Genomic DNA, 24,823 nt, shown 5'->3' on the forward strand with positions numbered 1-24,823 from the left:
GTATTGTCTTATAAATAATTCAGAATGTAATCAATCTCGATCATGGCTATGGTTAGTATGAACATTTTTGTGCAACAAATAGAGGTTTGATTCCCGAAGCTCATGCGATTCGGAGCCCACTTTAAACTGTAGGTCTATGTTCGTATACCCTCGGAGATGAAAGGGAAGCTAAACCTTAATCCAATCTACCAATCCGAATCTAATGTATCAGTATGAGTGCACTTTTGATAATTGGATACCACATAATCACCATAAACTATGATCAAAATGACACTTTAATAATGGTCGTTTTTCTTGTATTCATATCAACAGAAAATTGACAATGCAGTCATTGCATTTTAGCTGTGATACTTCCTTACATAGTTGCTAACATTTGTTTGGCATGTACAATGTAATTATAATTAAAAGTTCCACTTTCAAAATGCCGTAAAAAGAAAACTACTGGTCAGAATGACTTCAAATTTGAACTGAATATACTTCAAGGAGAAACGGTATGACATAAGAACAAAAGAGTTGCAAAGTGTGTCAATAGATGGCACTGTAAGCTGCATGACATTTTGAATCGAAATACGATGGTTTTGGCATGAGTTTAACATTAAAACAACTCTCGTGTTTAATGTGCATGATTGTTTCGCCTTTGTGACCAACAAAATGACTTCCAAGTCATTCAACAATTGTGCGCTGTTAGTGGAAATCCACTACAATGTCGGTATTTTTTCCACTACGAAACCGAAACAATCATGCACATTGAACACTACAGTTGGTTCAATGCGCAACTCATGCCAAAGCCGCCGTATTTAGATTCTAAATTTCACTTGTAGCCAAATCCAATTTCGTCACGCCGCTTACAGCGCCATCTACTGATACACTTTAGATTTTTTTATTCTTATGAAATACCGTTTCCCCCTTCTTGAAGTATATTTAGTTCAAATTTGAAGTCATTCTGACTAGTGCTTTTTTACTGCACTTTGAAAGTGGGATTTTAATTATAATAGCCCTGTATATCAAAAGAAAGTAGTTGTTGTACAAAAGGAAGAAGAATCAAAATAATTAGATGTATCATTCACATAAGTAAGATACAAAAATTAAGAAGATTGTGGCAAGTTAAATATATGAAGGCACCAAAACGGAAACTATTTTTGTTGAATTTTTGAAACACCCACGTGAACGTTACTGGTACACTCATATTCACACGTAAAATAATGGTAATTGAGTAGCCTTTATCCAATTCCTTGTGCATAGTTAATTTTGAATTTAATGTTTATTATCGTTGTAGCACGAGTACTTCTATGATGTTAAATATAAAGATTCTCTGAAACTTTATAATCATACGAGATTTTCTATATGTTCGAAATTGTAACTGCCATTTTATTACACAAATCCCAAGGTCACGGCCATTCATCTATGTTTGGTTCATTACGGTAGGATCACCCTAAATAAAAACATTCACAGCAAAAAATGAGGTGTTGAAACAACACAAAATGACTACCACTTTAATGTGTTACTTGTGTGTTAATCTTACACCAAGATTTTTTTTTTAGATTACGGGAATAGGGCTAACTTTATAAATCCTTATTCATCGATTTATTTTCCCTTGCCATTATAGGGTTATGCCCTCTCTTTGACAAACACCAATGACATCGCCTTCAAAGCATATCAGAAATAACTAGCTACTGGCTGTGAGAACTTGCATTGTTTTCTATTATTTGGTATAAGCTAAGCTTTAAGCAGTATATTTGGTACTTATACCAAACAACGAATAACGTTCTATGTTTCCTGTAATCGGTCACAAGAATAGTTTTGTAAACTTTAGAATTGTCTCACAACTGTTATATAAGTAGAAGTTTCGCAATCTTCTGTTCTTATATGTTAAGACACAAGAATAAGATATAAGGAAAACAGGTGGAAACACTGCTATTGTTGTAACTGTTGTCAGACAATTTACAGGTTTACAATACTATTATTGTCACCAATTACAAGAAACATTAAACGTTATTCTTTACTTGGTATAAATGCCAAATATATTCGTAAAGCTTTGCTCATACCAAACAATAAAAACCTAATGCAAAAAATTACAGAGTACTGAGTTCTTTCTGATATGTTCAGAAGGCGATGACAAGTAACACGCTAAAGCGGTAGTCATTTTGTGTTGTTCCAACACCTCATTTTTTGCTGTACACCTAATGGTAGAAACAGATGAAAATGAAGAAATCCCTTCGATTTTACTCTTCAGCCAGGATAAGTTATTAGCCTTTGGACTGGAAAAGATAACCCATATATTCCCCTAAAATACAAAAGTACAAAAAAGGACTAAACAAAACAATAATGAAGAAACGAATGAATGTAGAAGTTACCTACACATTGCACTAGCCACATCAGTAGCAACAAGTCACCAATTATCCTATGGGTAATTAGAAGACATAGCTTAGGAGAAATAGAATGCTCTGTTGTCATAGAAAATACGATTAGAGAGTTCTATTTATGAAGGGTGAAAGAAATATTCCTTAGGGTATTTAAAAAAGAAGAATTCAGAAGTTGAACAAAACACACTAACTGGGTTGAGTTTTCACAAAGCACATGTAAGATCCAATAACTAGTGTGAGTTTCTGCGGCAACGAACTCTTAATTCAAGAAGTTATTTAAGATATGAAATTTTAAAAAAGAAATACTGTTTTGTACTATGAAAAAAATATCTTTTAGGATACCTGGAAATAAATAAAAATCAGTATCCCCAAAAAAAAAAAAAAAAGGAAGAAAAGGAAAAGAAAAGAAATGAAATGAACGGTTATGCCATACGTTCCACGGTTATGCCAGCTTTGCTAAAAGAGACGATGATCACAAGAAATGGTGGAATGAAAAAGGTGGGACGAAATGGGAGAACTTCGAGAAAACCAACGCACACGGTGTTTATCCACCACAAAGCTCACTTCTCTCGAGCTGGGATTGAACTAAGGACCCCATGCACCAGAGGTGAACGCTCTACTACTGAGTCACCGAGGCCCCTATTATCCAAATGAAGTAGAGAGTTTCAGATTATATGTTGGGTTATACTATATTTTTATGTATGAGTATTACCGGAACATGTTTATTTAATTGACAATAATGTAGTTTGGTTACTTCAAATACGATATGACAATTCTCTAGTGAAAGTTGACCCATCTTGCTGTCTAGTGGTTAGCTCACGTGCCTTTGATGTACAGATTTCCGCTTTCGGTTTTCAGTGGGAGAGATTTAATCCATTGTGGTGGTTTGGATCCCACTTATATCTTTAAGTCTTATATAGCTTAGGTGCTGCAAGAGTCCTAAAATTCTATTCGAAGCATCTAATGAAAGCTGTAATTCTTTTTAAGAGATCTATATCTTAAGATGTTAGGTTTATATGTTTGTGATCAAGGAACGATATGTTTGTGGCCAAGAAAAGTTTACATGTTTGTGGCCAATGCTGTTGATAGTGAGTTCTCGAGAATTATAGGCTTTAGAAAGATGCAGTTTCCACTGATCGATTGCAAATTTTGTATAGATTCTTCAGTTTAAATTAAGTGTTTTAAAAAGGGTGTTATTCCTTTATTACATGTTTTAGGTGTACACTGGAAATGTTGAAATTTTAAAAATGTAAAGCATCATATCCTGTGGGTTATACATTCCAACACAACACATTTGTATATGGGGTTATCATATCCTTCCGGCATTTATTTCATGGAAAAATGATAATTAAAAACGATGGATAACCATTTCTCCAATCTAAGATGAATCTTTCTTGTTCAGTGTTTTGCCCAATGAACACCATATGTCACTGACATTATAATTAACTGTGTGTGTAATGTATTTTCTTATTACATACTGCATGCAAAAAAAGAAAACAATTACCGTACATGAATTAGAAACTCCAGCGGAAGTAATCTCAAACCTTGCAAACGGTGCTAGATATTTAAAAAATAATAGAAAAAGAAATTTCAACCTTATGGTACACCTTGCCGATTTTTATCAAGAGGTCCTTCACTTGCGTCTGTAAAGGGACGTGTACAGATGTTGTGAAGAATGACAGGGAAAGTAATGCTCATACGTGAATGATGCGCTGTGTAGAGTGCGCAGGTTCTACTAGTATTAAATTAAATCGCCGATTGGTTGGCTCGGTGAGAAGGCTGTCTCATTTCTTACCAGTATTACCTCTGTTGAAATTCAATGTAGATAATGTGGTCCTAATTAAGTACGATTCATAGAGTGTTCTGTTGCTGTGAGAAAAGATCACGTGTAGAACTTCAACCTCTTTCAGGTTTCGTTAAGTAGCTTCAATAATTTAATCATACTTGTCCTATTCTTCTGAACTCAGAAATGTTAATATTAGCAATTCTTTTTGTCAAGATTTTTAGTTTTTATATTGATAGGTTTGATCATTTTTTCTCAGAATTTCCGTAAGGTATTTTTCAGACTTGGGAAGGTTGAAATACTGATTATATATATTAGTAGACTAGATTCAATAGTTTGTCATTTGACAACCTGTTTGAAGGAGGATGTTTTCTATAGTGCCTATCCGGTTCTTCATAAGGATCAGACTGTGTCAGGTGATCACGTCAAAAGTCACGTTGCGTGCTAAATCAAGTCTGGAAATTCCAAATACAGATATGAGATATTTCAAGCACGTTACCTCCGCTTGGGATGCCCTGGGTGATTCGAGGAAGATACCTATACTTTATCTTCATTATTGATTTTACTCAAACAACTTGACTTTTGACAAGGTTCTATCCATATCTACCTTATATGCTATGCATCGTTTTAAAATTATTGATGTTGTCTTTGCAATAAGCTTTCAATTAGCCATCTCATTATATTTTTTGAGATATGTGAACGATTTCAGGTTTTTCATTGATTTACCATTGACCTTAATGTTCGTGTTTCGGGATTTTTACTATTTTGCACAAATTTTAGGACAATTTCTTCTCTGAATATAGAATCTACATAGTCTCATCTATACTGAAGCTGAATTTCAGCCATTTCCGTCTTTAGGTTTTCGAGATAAGTGGAGGAATTATTTGTTTTTCATTGGTTATCCATGCACATCAATGTTTCGTGCTTTTTGTTACTGTTCTATCTATTTCAAGATAATTTATTTTTTGTATGTAGAATTTACGTAATCTGTTCTATATTTAAGCTGATTTTCAGCCATCTCCATCTTTTGGTTCCTGAGACAAATGGAGGAATTATTCGTTTTTAACTGATTTCTTTATTGACATTAGTGTTAAAGTTTAGAGCTTTTTGACTATGTTCCATCCATTTTAGGACAATTTGCTTTCATATAATATAATCGACATAGTCCCTTCTAAATTTAAGCTGAATTTCAGCCATCTGCCTTAAAAGGTTGTTCACATAATTGCAACCGGATAGGCCCTATATTTGCATATGTGATTTGCTAATTTGTAATCGTTTCAACTGAATCCCTGAAAGCACAAAACAAAATAATTTAGATTTATTGTTTTAGAAACAAAAAAAATTCTCAAAATATTAGCCTAGTACTAAGATAGCTTTCGAGCAGTTGACACGTGCTTGGCTTTTGGCTTTCTACGCTTGCACTTGAAACGCATGCTTTCATACAATCTGCCTTTTGTTGTATGTGCAAGCGATGCGTTAGACCTTTCGCAGAGTGTCAGCATTCGCCGTTCATTGGATATTGACTTCACTTGACTTTTAAAACGCTTGAGTCAAGCTTGAGTGGAACACTGATTGCAAGGTTGCCTCCATGTAACTTCGTTACTGAAATCCAGCTTTCGGCATGCTTGCACGTTTTCCAATCAAGTGGGATGCAAGCTTGGCCGATTTGCAATTCAAGTTTACAACAAAGTGTTTGTAAGTTGTCTCAGCTACTAGGGTAACATTTAACATTACAACGCAGTGAAACTTCTCTTAAGAAGTTCGATTTACCAAAATTCCTCTATACTCATATATTTTGTCCGTGTGTCCTTCCCGGAGACACAAAATCTTAAACACTATTTACTGGATCACTATCAGTTTTGAGTAGGTTGTATAGGAATAAAAGTTACCGAGGTCGTAGATGGAGGTGATCCATCTGACCGAAGTACTACAAATCAAAAATTTCTGGTTTTAACGTTGATCACTGTAAGCCGGAAACGGTAGATAGCGACAAGTTATTTTCTGCAATCCATTAAGCGTAACAAGAATACGTTTCACTTTTCTTCTTAACTCTATACTATAAAAGGAAGTGATAGGAACACACTACAACTTGTGACTCCAATACTAATCTACATAGAGAAAAAAAAAAAAAAAAAAAAGAATAAGATATAGCGGGAAGCGATAGATCCAGAGTTCTTCTGGAATCGATTTAGAGTTCTAAGATTAGGTTCGATTCATCTTAATTAGGCTTCTATTCAAACTGGAATTCGCAGAAAGCAGCCACTTCTGGTGTTGCCGTTAATTATTTTACTGTAAAAAAGGTAACGGATAGGAAGAAATGGTTTTCTACAATGTATTAAGAGCTCCATCTCTACATTAATTTCAATACTAGAATCGACAGTGTTACAAATCTATTACAACTTGTAGTTTCCATAAAAATGAGAAAAATAGTACGCCATACAAACCGAATTTCTTCATATGCTGTACACAAGACACTGCTACTTGTTATCTTGATTGTTTGTTTCAAACCCATTCCACTTTCCCCAATGCCGTAAGCGTCAGTGGACTACCGATTGCAACTTGCGATATTTCGCCAAAAATTGGCAGCGACGGCCCGCGGTGGCCTTATTTTCGTGTTCAAAATTATACCACCAGCGGCAGAGACGCGACGAAACGCCAATGAACCACAAAAATACTCTCCAAAAGTATGTTAAATCGCCTAAATGGGTGAGTTCTTTACATTAAGGTGAGTCTAAAAACACTAAGAAAAGTACTCTGGCGTAAGCATGAACTACCGACCTTATGAATACTTGGCGCGTGTTCTTCCGACTTCGACAGGGAGGCGATGAAGAAAACTTCGCTGGTAGAGGGATGAATCGTTAAGGTCTTTTTACTTTGGTCAATGAAAGTGCTCCTTTAGCCGTGTATATTCGACGATAACCGTTTGGGATCAGATAAAATGCATTCGCCATGCAATTTTATAACAAATGACGAGGGTTTATTTAGTGTATTTTATAATTCTCCCATATTCAGTTTCCAATGATCAGGGATAGTTACCATCTAAATTCATACAATTCTACGTACTCATTTCAATATCTTTCATTTCATAATGTAGAGGCAGGTGTTACTCTTGACCCTCAGAGCTCACTTTAGGAACAATTCGTCAGGAAAAAATAATATATAATAACAGCCGCATTCACATGACTGGCGATAGTTCGTGTTGGTCCCTTCGCGATTCTCCGATACGAATACAAGGAACATGGTCCAAAATGGAACTCTCACTGCTACGTGGTGGTAACTTCAACACCTGACTCTAGATAATTGTTTCGACTGGACAAAACCCTGTCGCTAGTGGCACATTTGTGGTAATCCTTCGACGCGTCGCTATATCGACGATCGACATTTACCGGCAAGTGAGCCAGTAGGTGCTGGCGATGTTTATGGCATGGGATTCATCATTTATATGTTATACATACCTATGCTAATTTTATTAATAGCATTTTGTATTCATATACTACGCTCGTCCTCAACGGAACGATCTGCTGTGCGTTCCTGTGCCACGCCCTTCTTTAAAGGGGGTCCTTTAAGGATGAATATCAATCTGTCTTCAGAGACGACGAAGAAAAAAAGGTTGAATTAAAAGCCATCCAAGCCTGTAAATGGAAATTGAAGTTTTATTTCACAAATTAAATTCAAATGAGTATTTATAAACCACCTCCGCCCTCTCCGTCAAGATATTTGTGTGCAATGACTGTCTCTAAAGAGTTAAACTATAGTGGGTGAATTTCTGTAAAGATTCAGTTAATCTACTGTAGTTTTTATACGAAGCTTTTTACATGTCATTCTCTTCGTAGTCAGTCAACCCTCTTCAGTTTCTTTAATATTTGCATTATACTGTTAAGTAAAATTAAAAATAAATTGCATTTTTCTTAATCTTCATTAGTCTCAATGGTGTCTTGTTACAATAGGGTGGATTTAATGTAATGTGTTGTACAACCTATGTCTCATTATTGTTGAAAAGGTAAGCGTTACAAATTATAGGCATTTTGAGGTGAGACGAAAGCTATGAATTAATTTGGTAGTAAGTACTACGTGCGTCAGATAAACCGGGTTTGTCCAGAAAGTAGTAGAACTGACGTTTTTTTTTTAAAGAATTATTCACAATTTTGACACATCGACTTAATAGTTTTCAAAATATGCCACGTATGCATCACCACACGTTTTCAGAGACTCTGCAAATCACTGAAGCGCAGAAACTCCCTTGTTACGGCTTCTTCAATGTCCTGGACTGAGCCGTAGTGACCTTCTTTTATGAGTTTTTTCTTTCGGGGGAAGACGAAGAAATCTACAGGACCGACACCTAGTCTGTAGGATGGTTGGTAAGGCTGTGTGAAGTCATGTTTGGTCAGGAAGTCCATGACAGCAAGGGTCGTGTGGGTCAACGCATTGTCGTTATGAAGCTTCCACGATCCAACGATTGTTGGACGGACGCGGGTTACTCGTTTTCTGATTTTTAAAAGTACTTTCAAGTAGAATGCAGCATTCGCAGTTTGATCAGGCGGTACAAACTATCTGTGAACCGCTCCCTGGCTGTCAAAAAAGATGATCAACATCAATTTAATTTTCAACTTACTCATGCGGGTTCTGATCGCGTGGCATCACTCGCACAAGCAGTCTTGATGATATCATGGTCTCATTCGCATTTTTACCCAGTTTAGTCAAAACTTTAAACTCTTAATGCTGCTCTATCACACAATTCATTGTGGGATGACAAGGCACCTTCAATGGTGTTCACGTTAAAATCGATCTACACTCCGTGAAGGCTTGGGAATGACTGGCGACTGGTACACTCATAGCTAAGACTCCCCCCATCCATCCAGGACAGTAACATCCCCCTCCTTCACTACGTTTAGCCGAGAATTAGAAGTCCTGCTACTTCCCGGACAAACCGTGTATATATGTTACCTTTGCGAAAAGACAAACAACAATCTACTAGTTAAAACTTCGTTTCTTCTAACAAAATAAATTATTATTGGCATTGAACGACGTATTTTCCTAGCGCCACGATTTTTTTTATTTTTTTATTTTTTATGTTATGTTATTTTTTTTTTTTTTTTTAGTATCGGTGAAAGTGACATCCAGTATAATTTTTAAATGAGTCGTCCATTTTCAAACGGCATGTTGTCCAAGAAAATTCAAGAATAAAACAAAATTTATTTTACACTTTCTAATTTTACACAGTCAGCAGTAATGATGTAACCAGAAACAAATCGAAGGAAGTTAATGTATATACTGTATATACTAGCTGAAATGCAAGTTTTCGCACGGGGAGAATAGGTTTCGGGAAAATATTTGATTCTCTTTCACTTATAATATTTATTTTAAAGATAAAAATACAGAAGATAATCAACTTTTGGTATAAATATTGCAAAACCCTACAGGCACAGGATGTATATTTAATCAAATTAATATATTTTAAAACATCAGCTTAAATGGATACTATCTGAGAAAGGTCATCTGAAACGAGTCAGACGTTTCAAGATCTCAAAAACTATTAATTTCACACCAATCTCAGTCATTGTTGACATTTTCCACCTTACCCTCACACTCTGGCGATCTGGATTAACTTTGACTTAAACGGCATTGGGAACATCGCTTCATTTCAGCGACGCAGAATTTTATGAAATGCACACTAATAAACGTCCCGGGTTTACACTGAAACATACATTCATAGATCCAAATACATACACACGCACACACACAATTGTATATATATATGTTTGTAACCTAATAGCTTGACGAATTCAAACTATGTGTTCGAAACTAATCTCAGTCATTTCAGAGATTCTATTTCTCACGCCTCATGCCAACTGGGCTGTACTTGGACTTTAGAGCTATCGGATTGTTACTATCGGCGACATAGAGACTTATGGATACGATACTAATATCGGTCGTTTTCGGTTATTTTTACATGTCAATCCTTTCACAGCAGGAAGTGCTCTTAACCTATGTCCAGAACCTCTGCTTCTACGGTCTCTTCGCAGTGACGTCAATAACGAGGAACTTAAGGTTGTCGTCTGCTTCGCGCGCGAGTAAGACCACAAACAATTCTTTACTTAGTTCGAGTTTTTGTTGTGTTGAATTGTGTTACTTTCGCTTTTAGTGCACATTTTTTGGTACGTTTTAGACTACTTAGTCGAATTATATTTAATAGTGAAGAAGTAAATATCTCGGAAGATAGAGAATTCTTTACGTGGGCTTGGCTGTACAGACATGTAATATTGCAAGATAGTGTCGTCAACTTGAGTACGTGTGTACCTATTTATTTTTACGTCTATTTGTGCCCTTCCTTTTGTGTAATATAATGTTTTTTTGTTTGTGTGTGTGTTTGTGGGTGTAAATAAAAATGCCTTCTTGTGCTGTAGCAATGTGAAGGAATCATAATAGAAGAACAACAGTTACAGATATTGTGTACCACAATTTCTCTTAGAACTCTGTTCTTGCTAAACAAAGTTAAATAAAGTAAGTTATTTTTCTTATTCATTTTCATAAATTTCTATGTATGCATTAAGTTCATGATTTCAAATGTTAAAATGATTTAAAATGTTTGCTTTGTTCCTCTCTCTCCGAGGTTTTCATTCTTTTTTTCCCTTCCTTTGGGACCGCTTATTGACAAAAAGTGCAGACATGACCGGTATATGCAGACATGCTATTAGGCAGAGTCAGAGATTTGAAAAGGAAACGAATTTTAATAGTAATAATAATAATAATAATAATAATAATAATAATAATAATGACTCTTTATCACATCTCTTTATCTTTCATATGAGGGCTGAAGTCTGCTACGCCAATGGTGTCCCTTATTCTGTATTTGTCTCTCTATTCATTTCTTGTGGATGTTTCTTTTGTGCTGTTAGGCTTTTATATTAAACCTATACATTATGTAACCTTACGAGATTTTTTCTTTTTCTTTCTTTTTTCATTTTTTTTTTTTTTTTTTTTTTTTGAAAAAGAGAGAAACTGCTTTCCTCTGATGTATATGAATTACCATTCATCTTGTTTGAACTCTTTAAGTAATATCATTTTGTATCTCTTTATGTTATCAATTTACCTCACAATAATAAAATCGTTATTCTTAAAATTTATTATTCTCTTATTTGCAGTTTGCCACACTCCTATATTTGTAACAAAATTGAGGTTTGGTCCATCGCCTTTCTAATTCTCAACCACTCCAACGACACTGTTTTTTAGTTGAATACAGAAAAATTCCAGTTGGAAATCTACTTTCGGTGTCGTCTTACAAATATAAGAACTCCATATGTTTACTACGGAAATCTGTACAGAAGATACTTTATCCATATTCTATATACGTACTGCTCTTTTCCCGCTTAGATGGTGCATCATGCCACTGGAGGATAACGTACGCTTCTTCCGTATATTACATGCGTATATGTATCTTACTTCCGTCAGCTATACGTCACATATGACTGTCTGTACGTGAGATACTGAGATACGGAAAGGACATTTATATGAAACACTTATACGCAAAGTACGTACAAAACCTACCTTTTCAATTATATGTTTGCAGCAGGACGTTACACAGGATTGTACGTTAAATCCAAAAACAACAGGCTTTACGCATGTAACCTAAGTATTTACGTATGTGCTTAACTGCTTCAGACACTAATTAATAAACAAAAACAAGTACTCCAACCCAATAGCTCCTTCTTTCCTACCGCTACCCTTAAGGTTTAGCAGCAGTCCTTCTCACTCACCTTAAGGTTACATGTAATCTATATATACAGGGTGTTTCAAAACAACACCGGCAACTTTGGGAGGTTACTCCTGACAATAAGATAAGACAAAATGTATGGACCAACCTTGGTGCACAAATGATTCCTTTCGGAGTTACGGGCTGCCGAAAACATGAAAAACTGAATTTTAAAGGTCCATAGCTTTAAAACTATGAGACCTACTATAGTCGGGTCTAGACTTCACTTATGAACTAGTATGTGCTCTATTCAAGTATCGAAGTTTCTGAACCCAGCGGTACCTCCGCAACAATTTTTATAGAGGTAGTTGACGAGTACTTCAAATTATATGCCCGTAGACAAACTCCCTCATTAGATGTTGAAATTTCTAATAATGTCATTTGGGGACCCGTTGATGAGACTACTTTAAATAATTTTCCATTTACTGAAAGTAGACCAGGAATCAAACCTGAAATCTTCGATAACTTCTCCGATTAAGTGACGTAAGATTTTTTTTTCAAGCTGTATATCACTGACGACATTATTCAACACATGGTAGTAGAAACTAACAGATACGACCATCAAACAATTAACAAGGGTCATAAACCTAAGGCCAATTACATAAATAAGTCTATGGAGCCACTGGCTTTACGATTTCAACACAGTAAACGATTCCTGTGGACTTTCGTGTTACCACATAGCATACGAAAGCAATCAACGTGAGGCATCCATAAGTGCCACGCGGCACAAATTTACAAAAACAGTGAGGCATAATGTCGATGCCTCATGGCGGTTAAAGGATTAAAAAAATAACTTCTCCCTCAATAAATACACTATACCTATTAATTAAAAATATTAAGCCTAGTACAAATAAAAAAAATATTTATGCTATTTAAGAATAGAAATCTAGTTAAACAAATTGAGAAAGGTGAAACCACGGCCTGGAGGCTTTTGAAAGGCTTCCTTAGTTCCACAAACTAAAATTTTTATTAAACTACCCAAGCAACTATAAAAGCAAAAAATCTTGTACCAGTAAAATATATTAACAAATTTAAGGGCAATCAATTTCATATTAACAATAAGTATTCCCGCACACTCCTTCCCCAACAAGAGTACAAACTAGAATAAGGTTTACCATATAGAGTATATGAATATAAACACAATCTATAAGCTGCTAAAAAAGGAAAGTAATGCTAAACCTACACCCATGATCACCCAACAATTCTGTTTAATAAATTAATTTCACCTAATAAATTCAACGTAGGGGGAGGGGCAGCCATATTAGCAATTCTTGATAAAATCGCCAAAGGCTTATGCTCGGTATGAAAGATAATATACCTCGATTAATTAGCAATCTTCGACTTCCTAGACGTTCATAAGAAATATTTGTAAGACTGAATAATCCTGAAGAACATGCGCCATGCACAATCATCAATGTTAATGCTCCTCTAAATTCTCATAGTCTTATCGTCATCAAACCCATTAACACTAACACTATATGAGCCACAGAAGAATAAGGAATCAAAGATTTTACATCAGGCTGCCGCAAACAAAATTAATCTAACTGATCAAATTCCCACAACACTAATTCCAAATCAAATCAAATTTATATTTACAGCCACATTTTCCACAAAATACATAATACGTAACAAGCCATACGTCCTAACCTTGGTAGAACGCTAGCTAGAATTATTGATCCACTTACTGGAGCATCAACATGAGCCCTCGGCAATCACATATGAACTAAAAATATAGGTATTCTAATTAAAAAAAAAAAGCTACTACTAAGGTAAAATATCACATATAATATCTAATCCTTAAATTTATAACACTCCCTATACTAATCATTAACAAATTATCCTTAATATATTCTAACTGAAAAACACTGATCAAAAGAGGTAAGGAAGCGAATAAGGTATAAAACAGTAAATACATGCCTGCCTGCAAAAGTTCAGGTTGATACCCCCAACCTAAAATTAAGAACAAAGTAGGAATTATTGATCCTTCAAAAAAGAAGTAAAACATAAATAATCTAGAAAAAGAAAATCTCAAATAAAATAGTACAAGTAGTACTAAAACTAAATTAATAAAATTAGCACAATATAAAGAGCTACTCAATACTTCTTGTCTAGTCATAATTATAACTATAAAAATTCAAATACTTAACAAAATTAATGAATATCTCAAACCATCTCTTCATAGACAACCCACTCTTCAAGGAACAAATCTTATACTATCTCATTTATAAATAAAAAAAGCACACTCTGATAAGACAAAACTGAACAACTCACCATAATTTAAAATTAAAACCCAAATAAATTAAATACAATATAAATAATAAATACTTTAACATCGCAACACAACTAAAGAATTGAAATAATCTCCCCCGTGAGTTCGAATAATAGATACTAAAATAGATAATCCTAAACTCCCTTCACAAACACTAAAGTTAAAAATAGTAAACAAAATGAGTTCTCAACTTATAATCTATCTAAAAAATAAGATAATGACAAGAAAGTCATTAATACTTCAAATTCAAGTCTTAGTAAGACTATTAATAAATGTTTACGCTGGATAATAAAACAATTTATGCCCAAAATAATAAAAAAAAACAAGAAAACAATGTAAATAATATTTTTATAAGCTTTAATAGTTTAATCAAAACGTTGGTCTGTAAACCATTAATGAATTTAATTTTAAAAGCATCAAGAGAAAGTCTAAACTTATCTTTAGTACCCAAAACTAATATTTTAATAAACTACCCTTTAAAATTAAAATAACATGAATATTACTTATAATTTAGACAATCTTAAGATTCATTCTAATTCAAATATCCCACCCTCTCTTAATAGGCTTAATACTCATTACCAATACTATTATCAGTTCCTTAATTATTTTCACTATAAGAGAATCACCTTGATTCTCTTATATCCTCTTGTTTTAGTTTTTCTGGGCGGTATATTAGTATTATTTATTTATGTAACAAGACTAGCATCAAATGAAATATTTACTTTAACCTCTAATCTTCTTCTATTAAACCTCTCCAATCCTCCTATTTTATTAGTTATTTGAGTCATTGACCAGTTACTCATTCCTAACTCAATTTCCATTTCTGACCCTCAACTATCAATAATTAGTTATCACGAAATTCCTAGTATAACATTTTAAATAACATGAATTTCAATAAATACTATTATACTAGCTATATACTTATTTATTACATTATTTGCCGTCGTGAAAATTACTTTCTTGTACCAGAGACCTCTTCGACCTTCCAAAATATGTCAATACCAATACGTTTACATCACCTTTTATTTAAAATTGCTAATAACGCATTACTAGATCTTCCAGCACCAATTTACATTTCACACTGATGAAATTTTGGTCCCTTTCTTGGTTTATGCTTAATCATTCAAATTGCCACAGACCTATTCCTAGCAATACACTGTGTCTCAAAAATTGAACTAACCGTTAATAGAGTGATTCACATTTGTCGAGATGTTAACTTTCATTGGCTACTGCGTACACTTCATGCCAATGGTGCATCCTTCTCTTCCATTTGCCTCTACCTACACATTGGTCGAGGAATATATTATGGCTCCTATCTGTATCTCTTGTATACACGACTTCAAAAGTGCATTACCACCTGCAATTCTCCTTTTCCTGCAATAGCAGGCAACCCAAAAAGCTCGGCGCTTCGGTTGGTTGCAAATTCGAAAGGCGTTGGACCAAACCTCAATATTGTAACAAATATATCAGTGTGGCAAACTGCAAGAATTACAATTTTATTATCGTGACGGAGTTGGATGACATCAAAAGTTACAAAATGTTCTTACTTAAGCAGTTCAAACAAGCTGAATGGCAAGAAACAGATATCAGAGCAAACCATTTCTCTCCTTCGCCCCTCAAAAAGAATCTCATAAAAAAAGAGAGTTATATAATGCAAAGATTTAATATAAAAGCCCAAATCAAAATTTAAAAAGTTGACACCCGAAAGGCAAGAACAACTGAAACGAAATGAGTGCAATTGTGCACAGATATTGCAGACGGAAAATGAAGTAATCCGGGTTTCGTATTTTAATAAAAAAACGGTTCGGTGGGGCATGGGCCCCCCCAAAACATTTGATCACGAAACATCAAAAGTGTTGGTAACAGTATGTCAGATGTGTGTAAAGAACATGAAGAATTGCCACGAAAATTTACGTATGGACAATACGAAAAAACAAACGAATACGTTTTTTATTTTCTGCGGAAAAACGGTTTTAGGGGGCAAAAGCCTCACCCAAAATTTTGATACTTGACTCCGAAAAGGCGAAAAGAAGTGAACCGAAGTAAACGATGTTGTGGACAGATACTGTAGACGTAAAATGACAAAAAAAGGGTTTCGTATTTTACTTGAAAAAAACAGTTGGGTGAGGCACTAATCCCTCCAAACTTTGATCACAAAATATCAAAAGTGCTAGTAACAGTATGTCAGATGTTTGTAAAGGACATGGAGAATTGCAACATAATTTTGTGTATGAACAATACGCAAAAATAAACGAACACTTGTTTTTTATGTTCTGCGGAAGAAAATTTTAGGGGTCAAAATCCCCAACAAAAAATTTTGAAAATTGACACGCGAAAGGCAAAAACAAGTAAACCAAAGTGAATTAAAATGTGCACAGATATTGTGGATGTAAAATGACAAAAAAAAAAAAAACAAAAAAAACGGGTTCCATATACTCCTGCAAAAAAGGGTTGGGTAGGGCAAAGACCCCTCCAAACCTTTGATCACGAAATGTCGAAAGTGCTAGTAACAGTATGTCAGATGTGTGTAAAGCACATAAAGACTTGCAACGAAACATTGTGTATGGACAATACGCAAAAAATAAACATATACTGTGTTTTATTTTCTGAAAAAAAAAGCGGTTTTGGGGGGCAAAAGACCCTACCCAAAAATTTTGAGTGTTGACGCCCGAAAGACAGGAAGAAAAGAACCAAAGTGAAGAAGTTGTGCTCAGATATTACAGACATGAAATGAAGGAATACGGGTTTAGTATATTCCTGGGGAAAAAAGGGTTATTTGGGGCACCGACCCCTCCAAACCTTTGATCACGAAATATCGAAAGTACTAGTCACAGCATGTCAGATGTGTGTGTAAAGGACATGAAGAATTGCAGCATAACTTTGTGTATGGACAAAACGCCAAATATAAACGTATACAGTTATTTTATTTTCTGCGGAGAAACGGTTTTAAGGTTGCAAAAAAACTCACCAGAAAATTTTGAAAGTTGATGCAGAATGCTAAGAGGAAGTGAACCGAAGTGAACGTAATTTTGCACAGACATTGTAGACGTGAAATGATTATACGAGTTTCGTATTTTCCTTCAGAAAACGGTTGGGTGGGGCACCGAACCATCCAAACATTTGATCACGAAAAATCAAAAGTGCCAGTAACAGTATTTCAGATGTGTGTTAAAGACATGAAGAATTTCAACATAACTTTGTGTATGGACAATACGCAAAAAAATAAACATATACTGTTTATTATATTCTGAGGAAAATCGGTTTTAGGGGGCAAAGTCCCCCACCAAAAAATTTGAAATTTGACACCCGAAAGGTAAAAAGAATGAACCAAAGTGAATTAAGGTGTGTCAGAATTGTAGACATAAAATGAGGGAATACGGGTTAAGTATGTTCTTGGAAGAAAGGGTTGTTTGGGGCACCGAACCTTTGATAACGAAATATCGAATGTGCTAGTAACAGTATGTCAGATGTGTGTAAAGGACTTGAAGAATTGCAACATAACTTTCTGTATCGACAATACGCTAAAAATAAACGAATACGAAAAGGTGGGGCACGGACCCCTCCAAACCTTTGATCACGAAATGCCAAAAGTGCTAGTAAAAGTATGTCAGATGTTTGTAAAGGACATGGGAAATTTGAACGAAACTTTTTGTATGAACAATAGGCAAAAAATAAACGAATACGCGTTTTTTTAATTTTCTGTCGATAAATGGTTTTAGCGGGCAAAAGCTCCCACTCAAAAATTTGAAAGTTGACGCAAAAAAGACAAGAGGAAATGGACCGAAATGAATGAAATGTACACAAGTATTGCAGAGGTAAGATGAGGGAATATCTGTTTCGTATTCTTCCTGAAACAAACAACTGTTGAGTGGACCGAGGCTATGAGGGGCGAGAGGGGTGGATCAAAGCGAATGAAATTGTATGTAGATATTGGGTGTGTAAACTATGGCCCTTCGTGTTTCACATGTGTCGTGTCTCCATCCGATTTCTTTAAATTTTTCAGATCAATTACAAGCACAAACAGTATAGCGTTTTTTATAGTATTTCAGGAGGCACTTTTAACCCTTATAATGTTTTTGCGCATAAACAAAAATACGTGTCGATTTATATCTAGTTTGTTCTTGATCTGCCAAATTTGAAGCAAAACTTCCGCAAAAATTAAAACACGATTCATTTATTGTTTTGGAATATACGAAGTTTCGTTTCAATTCGAAATATTCTTTAGGAACGTCCGACACATGCTTATTTGCAAATTTGATATTTAGTAATCAACGGTTTGTAAGGTCCGTGGCTCACTCAACCGCTTTTTTCCAGGATAATAATAAACCCAATTATCTCATCTTACGTCTACAGTATCTGTGCACAATGTAATTCAATTTGGTGCAGTTCTTCTTGCCTTTTGGGCCTGAAATTTTAAAAGTTTGGGTGTGGCTTTTGCCCCCTGAAAACCATTTTTCCGCAGAATAAGAAACGGTTATCGTTTTTTTTTTTTTTGCGTATTGTCCCTACACAATGTGTTGTTCCAATTCTTCATGTCCTTCAGGCACTTCTGACATACTGTTATTATCACTTTTGATATTTCACGATCAAAGTTTTGGAGGGGTCTGTGTCCCACCTAAACGGTTTTCTTTTTTTCAAGAAAATAAAGAACCCGTATTCCCTCATTTTATATCTACAATATCTGGGCACAATTTCATTGACTTCGGTTAACTTCCTCTGGCCTTTCTGGCCTCAATTTTTAAAAAAATTGGGGGGCTTTTGCCAAATTAAGTTGCAACAGATTAATTGTTAGAAAACCCGAATTGGCAATGCGAATTTAAGATTAGTCCATACTTTAGATAACATGGAAAAAAGTTGAAGAGTGTAACCTAAGTGTGTGGCCAAGTAGGTTGCGAGGCGATTTAATAAATTGTATGTCTTCTACTCGCCAGAGTCCACCTGAACCGTTTCATTTTGTTTTAAAACAGAACACTTTTATCATGAGTTACATTAGCATACAGTACATGAGTGACAATTTATATTATGATAGAATATACTATGAATTTTAATAGAAAAAGTGCAGACACTCGATAATTATTACGTAGTAAGATTTCAATAGATTCAGTGCTTGATCGTGCCGTGTGTGAAATTATGAAATAATTATCGCCCTTCCCTTGACGCTCTGGTATACACTGGATAAAATGGGTTTCAATCCTACTTTATTTACACTGGATAAAGTTGGCAACTATGCTTTAGTCCCTACCTTGATCATATCCTGGTTCGGCGGCTAGGTTTCCGAGACGAGACGAGGCATCTCTTGAAAAGTCTTGTCTCGTCTCATGTCTCAGAAATGTAAACACAGTTTTTGAATGTGTTTAAAAATTTATTAACTCTTAATAAATTATTGCCTTCGAAAGTATACCAGCGTTTATTATTTCAAATGAGGACTATCCCAAAAATAAGGAATACCTAAATTTTTTTAATGATTCTTACAAACAGCTTTCATTTCCATTTTCCAATCGATTCAAGTTTAAATATTTTGTGATAGTGTTCCAGATTCAAGTAAAATGTTAAACCATGCATCGAGATTAATGTCTCAGAAGATTTCATTCCGACGGCTGGTGGTTATATGTATGTATAAAAATCCTTTATAGAAATACAAGTTCTCTTAATGCCAGTTTCATCAGTGACTAACCATTGTTTCATGAGTTTTCTCGTTCCGAACAAAGACACAAACGTGTCAGCCTTTTTCTGTCTGAGTTATAAAGGATGCTGGTTTGACAATAAAATTTAATTTCTTTTATTGTTTTATGATGTTACTCGAACGAAAGCCATTTTTGGAATCGGAAAGCCACATAGGTTGCATTTCTTAATAATTTATTTCATACACACTACAGATAGAACTACTCATATCATTTTAATTACACAGCACGTAGTTCTTTGACATAGAGGGAAATCTTTGGTTATAGCAACATCCAGTATTACCAATGGGGATTTCCCTCATCCCCCTTGTAATTCGCACACCGTCAACAGATATAGAACATTGTTGAACATTTCTCGAACCATCACACTCCTGGCCTTGTGACATGGTGCATTTTCTTGTCGAAAAATGCCACTTCCGTTGGGAAACATGGTTGTCATGAAGGGGTGTACATAGTCTGCAAGCAGTGTGCGATACGCCTCGGCCGTCATTGTGCCTTGCTCGACCTCCACTAGACACATGGATGCACACGTAGATGTTTCCCAGAGCATTATTATTATTATTATTATTATTATTATTATTATATTTGAAGTATTATTATTATTATTATTATTATTAAAATCAAATATCACGACAATTATTATTAGTTTTAATTAACTGAATTGAGCTGAAAATTAAATCTTGATTTCGAAAGATTAACTATTAAGTTTATCCGCTCTGTACCTTTCTAAAGTAATAAATGCTGGAATTGGTTTCAAAGCTGTTTCTAAGTGAACACTTTCATCAAAATAATATTAAAAATTATAGAAAGATTTTCGAGACATTCGAGTCGAGTCGAGATTTTTACGAACAGTCTCGACTCTACTCGTGTCTCGACTCGAAAATTAGAGTCGAGAAATACGTTTGTGTCGACACGTCTCGAATTTTGCAAAGTGTGTCTCGACTCGAATTCCAGTCGAGATTCGGGATCTGTCGACTCGTGCGCATCCCTAAATAATCATATTTTAAATCTGCAATACCACCTTGTGAAAAATGACACCTAAGTTAATTCACCAAAGTCTACTTTCTTCTTAGATTAGTGATTGTTGTTTAGGATAGATTATGCAAAGTCAGATATGGTTATGTATGTTTACACTTTCGTTTCTTTCTTTCAAAATGTATTCCTATCTATTCCCATTTATTATTAATAATTTATGTCTTGCATTTATTAATAACTATCTGAAAAACCCATTATTCGCATGGTGGTTGTATTTGGAAGTCAACGCCTATAGTAGTATCACCGTTGATTTTAGCGTATACGAAAACTATGGATTTGACATTAATATCGGTCATTTTGGATTATTTCTACATGTGAGGGTATCCTCTCCCGTACCCCGACCCGCAACCAAATGGGTTGAATTTGGAAGTTAATGCAATCGGAGTTTCACCATTGATTTATGACCGCCAAAACTATGAATTCGACACTAATATCGGTCATTTTCTACTACTTTTACATGTCCCTGTAAATGTCTCCTGAAACCCACAGGTTCGATTTAAAAAAAGAACGCTTCATCTTGATCTGGGACCTGGACCAAGGTACCCGAGATCAAAATTTGGTAACTCTCGGTCCTCTCGTCTGGTCTCCAGGCAGCACACAGATACATACAGGGATGCGCACGAGACGAGTCCAGACAGGATTTTCCTGACAAAATTCGAGTCGAGACACGGCTCTTCCAATAGTGAAATATACATTTTTCGAGTCGAGATATCACTTTTACAGCACATTTTCGAGACCAGACAACCACAAATCTTGTCTAGTGCGCATTCCTAGATACATACAAACAGACAGACAGACACATAAACAAACTTTTTATTTTATTTATATTAGATTAGGTGTATTTCAAATAGTGTTTCTTCCAGAAGTGTTTTATGGGGGCACTGCCCGCCCGGACCTGTGAGAGTACCCCCGGAAGAGACCAAAATAATACGTGTATAATATAGTAATAAATAGAATAATATCAACAGTGTCACCCGGAATACGAAATGTGCCCCCTGGGAACATAGTTTCTGAAAGAAACACTGATTTCAAACACAACAGATAGAACCAACGGCGCCGACTTTCCAAAACGTATGTGGGTGCATATCAATGGCGGGGCGTGTTATATGTTTTCAAGGGAGTCTCGATATATTTTTTTTGATTGATTTCTTTTCAGTTAAAATATTTTATGAACGCTGTCATAAAAGGCTGTGCTGTGATAAAGTAAAATATAACGGTAATATAAGGATAAGTTGGGGCTGTCCTAGCTCAGTCGGTAGCACGGCTGACTTAAACGTAAAGAAACAGGTTTAAAAACGTGATCAAGTTTAATTACTGTAATGCATATTCCCAACATATACAATCGTGATATTTAGTGTATATTTTCAACAACTTACATGATGCACAATGAGCACAAGAAGCAGTGATATTATCAATACGTTACTAAAAGAATATACTACATTCATACAAATTAAAATGAAAAAATCATCATAAAAGAACATACTTTTAATGCTATTGCAGAAAGAAATTGCAAGGATTTTGTTGTGGACATAAAATATAAATTGACTAACTTAGTGTGTTCCTTGCTTGCCTTTGCACAAACAAACTTAAACAATTATGCTTTAGAGGTTAGAAATTTTAACTTCCGTCTCGATGTTTTAATTGTTTACTTTTTGATAGTGGCAAGTGAGAAATATTTATTTTATTATGTTTCTATGAACCTAAAAACCTTGCCTGGAGCTCCCAGACAAGACTATTTGTGTGAGTGCTGGAGCCAGGGAGCACCCACGTAGTCGGCTCGCATGAACAGAACAACCCCTAGCATTTCTTACACAGCACGTGGTTGTTTGCATAGAACGTTGCTACTATACTAGCGAGTTCCAGCTAGTTAAGCCTTTTATTAACAGCCGGAGGCAGCATTCTGTTGTATCGTTGTAGTGAGTCGCGCGGTAAAATACTCCTAGTATCAGCGTTTTCATCCTTCTATTGACCTTGAAGGACAAAATAAATGCCTTTCGAGGAATACGAGTTCCCTTTAATTCATGAAGTTGATATAGAAATGACCTTCCAACCTATGCTGTGTATAAATGCTGGAAGTCTTTCTAAAACTAGCGGAACGAGTGAGCCATTTATCAAACGACTCGACTCGAAACTCGACGTCAAAAACTGACTCGTCTGGGAACTCGATTCGAGAAAATTACCTTTGATTCCACTCGAAACTCGACTTGAATTCGAGTCGTGTTTTAGCTCGACTCGTGCCCATCCCAAGGCATTAGAAAAAATGGCAGCTTATTATTATTCTGCTAAACTAATTATATAATAATAACAATGTTGTTATGTAAAATTAAAAATACAGAATATAGAGAAGCGTAGGATATGCAAACTGATCTGAAAGAACTCCAATATTACATACCATCAACAAACTATTTTCAAGTAGTGCAGTAGGCCTGCTCATCAGAACACAGTTTATTCATATTAACCCCTTACTGTATATCGTTAATTATGGTACCCTTGTTTTCAGGGTGAGAATTACCAGGGAATGAGGGGGATTTGTCCCCCTCAATCACATTTTGTTCCCCCCAAAATATCAACTGAAGTATCCCCACCGGAGATCGCTTCTCCCCCAAAAACCATGCTTAGTATAACGCCAAATTTCACTGATTTTTGTCATTTCTTGTAAGTTTAATCTGCTAGCCGTATTTCAAAATGAGCGATGTAAACTGTTCAGTATTGGTCGTTTTAATTTCCCCACTATTTTCACCGTTGCTTAGTTAAACTATAATATTATGACTACAGTTGCCACTTGCAACGGTATCCTCATACCCTTCAGTTCGTCGTCGTTCGTGAATATTGAATGTACTAATTGAGCATAACAAAGTAGGGTATGGATTTATAAATGCTCTTAGTGGTTGGCCAAGAAGTAAACAAATAGCTTCCTCCATCATACTCGGGCATGTCATATCCATCCCCTACATTTGTATCGATTACCATCTTGTTTTAATTTTTGTTATATTTCATTTTAGTTTGCAAGTTTGCATAATATTTGTAATATCCAATAAATAGAACAAGTGGATTTTATAGAACATAAGTGGACTATTATTGCTTGAGCATCAGTGCCTTTTACAGTTTACGAAAATGAACTTTTGACGCTGTACTCAAAATCTGAGTTCCGCCTATATATTCTCTCGTGGCTATATGTTAGTGTATACACTTACGATGCGTCCGTAGTAAGCAGACACGTTAGTGAAAGTGAGTAAGAACATAAGATTTGTTTTAGCATTTGCTAACACGACTGATTCTCCGTGTCATTCATTGTCTGTCTGTGTCTGTATAAGCACTTCAACTGGAGCGGGCCGTTTAGTTAAACCTTCACTTTCTACCCTTCTTTTCGCTATACAGTTTGCTGTCCACGCCAATAATTTTGTCTGGAAAACTTCAATGTGATATTTATACTTCATTTGATACCATAGAACATAGTGAATCAACTAAGCTGTATCCTAACAGTAAAGTAATTATAAGTGCTGATTTCCTGAGCTCCAACATAGACTTGACTTAGGGATGCGCACAAGACAAGATTTGAGGCTGTCTCGTCTCGAAAATGTGCTGTAAAAGGAATATCTCGACTCGAAAAATGTATATTTCTCTATTGGAAAAGCTGTGTCTCGACTCGAATTTTGTCAGGAAAATTCTGTCTCGACTCGTCCCGTGCGCATCTCTAACTTGACTTGATTTTGAGTTCAATTACAATTGTAATTATCTTTTTCTTTTAACACAAGCGAAGCACGAAGTTTCGAACACGGGTCATCAGGGTGGGAGTTCTGTACGGATCCAATGAACTACGGAATAACGTAATAGAAACTCCCTACTCTGTAAATATATATTGCTAATCTTCTTAAGTTTCAAGCTTGTAAAAGAACGTAGCTGTTTTGTCTTTCTATTAAGGTTTACGATATTTCTATCGTT

At 35.2% G+C, this 24,823-nt stretch overlaps 1 protein-coding gene across 8 annotated transcripts in view; it reads right to left on the reverse strand.

The window, feature by feature from the left end:
• The window catches only part of LOC145674276 (BTB/POZ domain-containing protein 8-like), a 257,841-nt gene that overhangs the window by 80,257 nt on the left and 152,761 nt on the right, over positions 1–24,823 (reverse strand). For 6 of the 8 annotated variants that reach the window (XM_081744118.1, XM_081744116.1, XM_081744114.1 and 3 more), the window contains one exon: positions 13,814–13,846. The exons of the other annotated variants lie outside the window; for them this stretch is intronic. In XM_081744118.1, coding sequence (XP_081600244.1) covers positions 13,814–13,846 — 33 coding nt within the window. The remainder of the gene's footprint in view (positions 1–13,813; positions 13,847–24,823) is intronic. 8 annotated transcript variants of the gene reach the window in all.

This window comes from Thermobia domestica, chromosome 17 (assembly GCF_964235325.1).
Source record: "Thermobia domestica chromosome 17, izTheDome1.hap1.1, whole genome shotgun sequence".
Lineage (NCBI taxonomy): Eukaryota > Metazoa > Arthropoda > Insecta > Zygentoma > Lepismatidae > Thermobia > Thermobia domestica.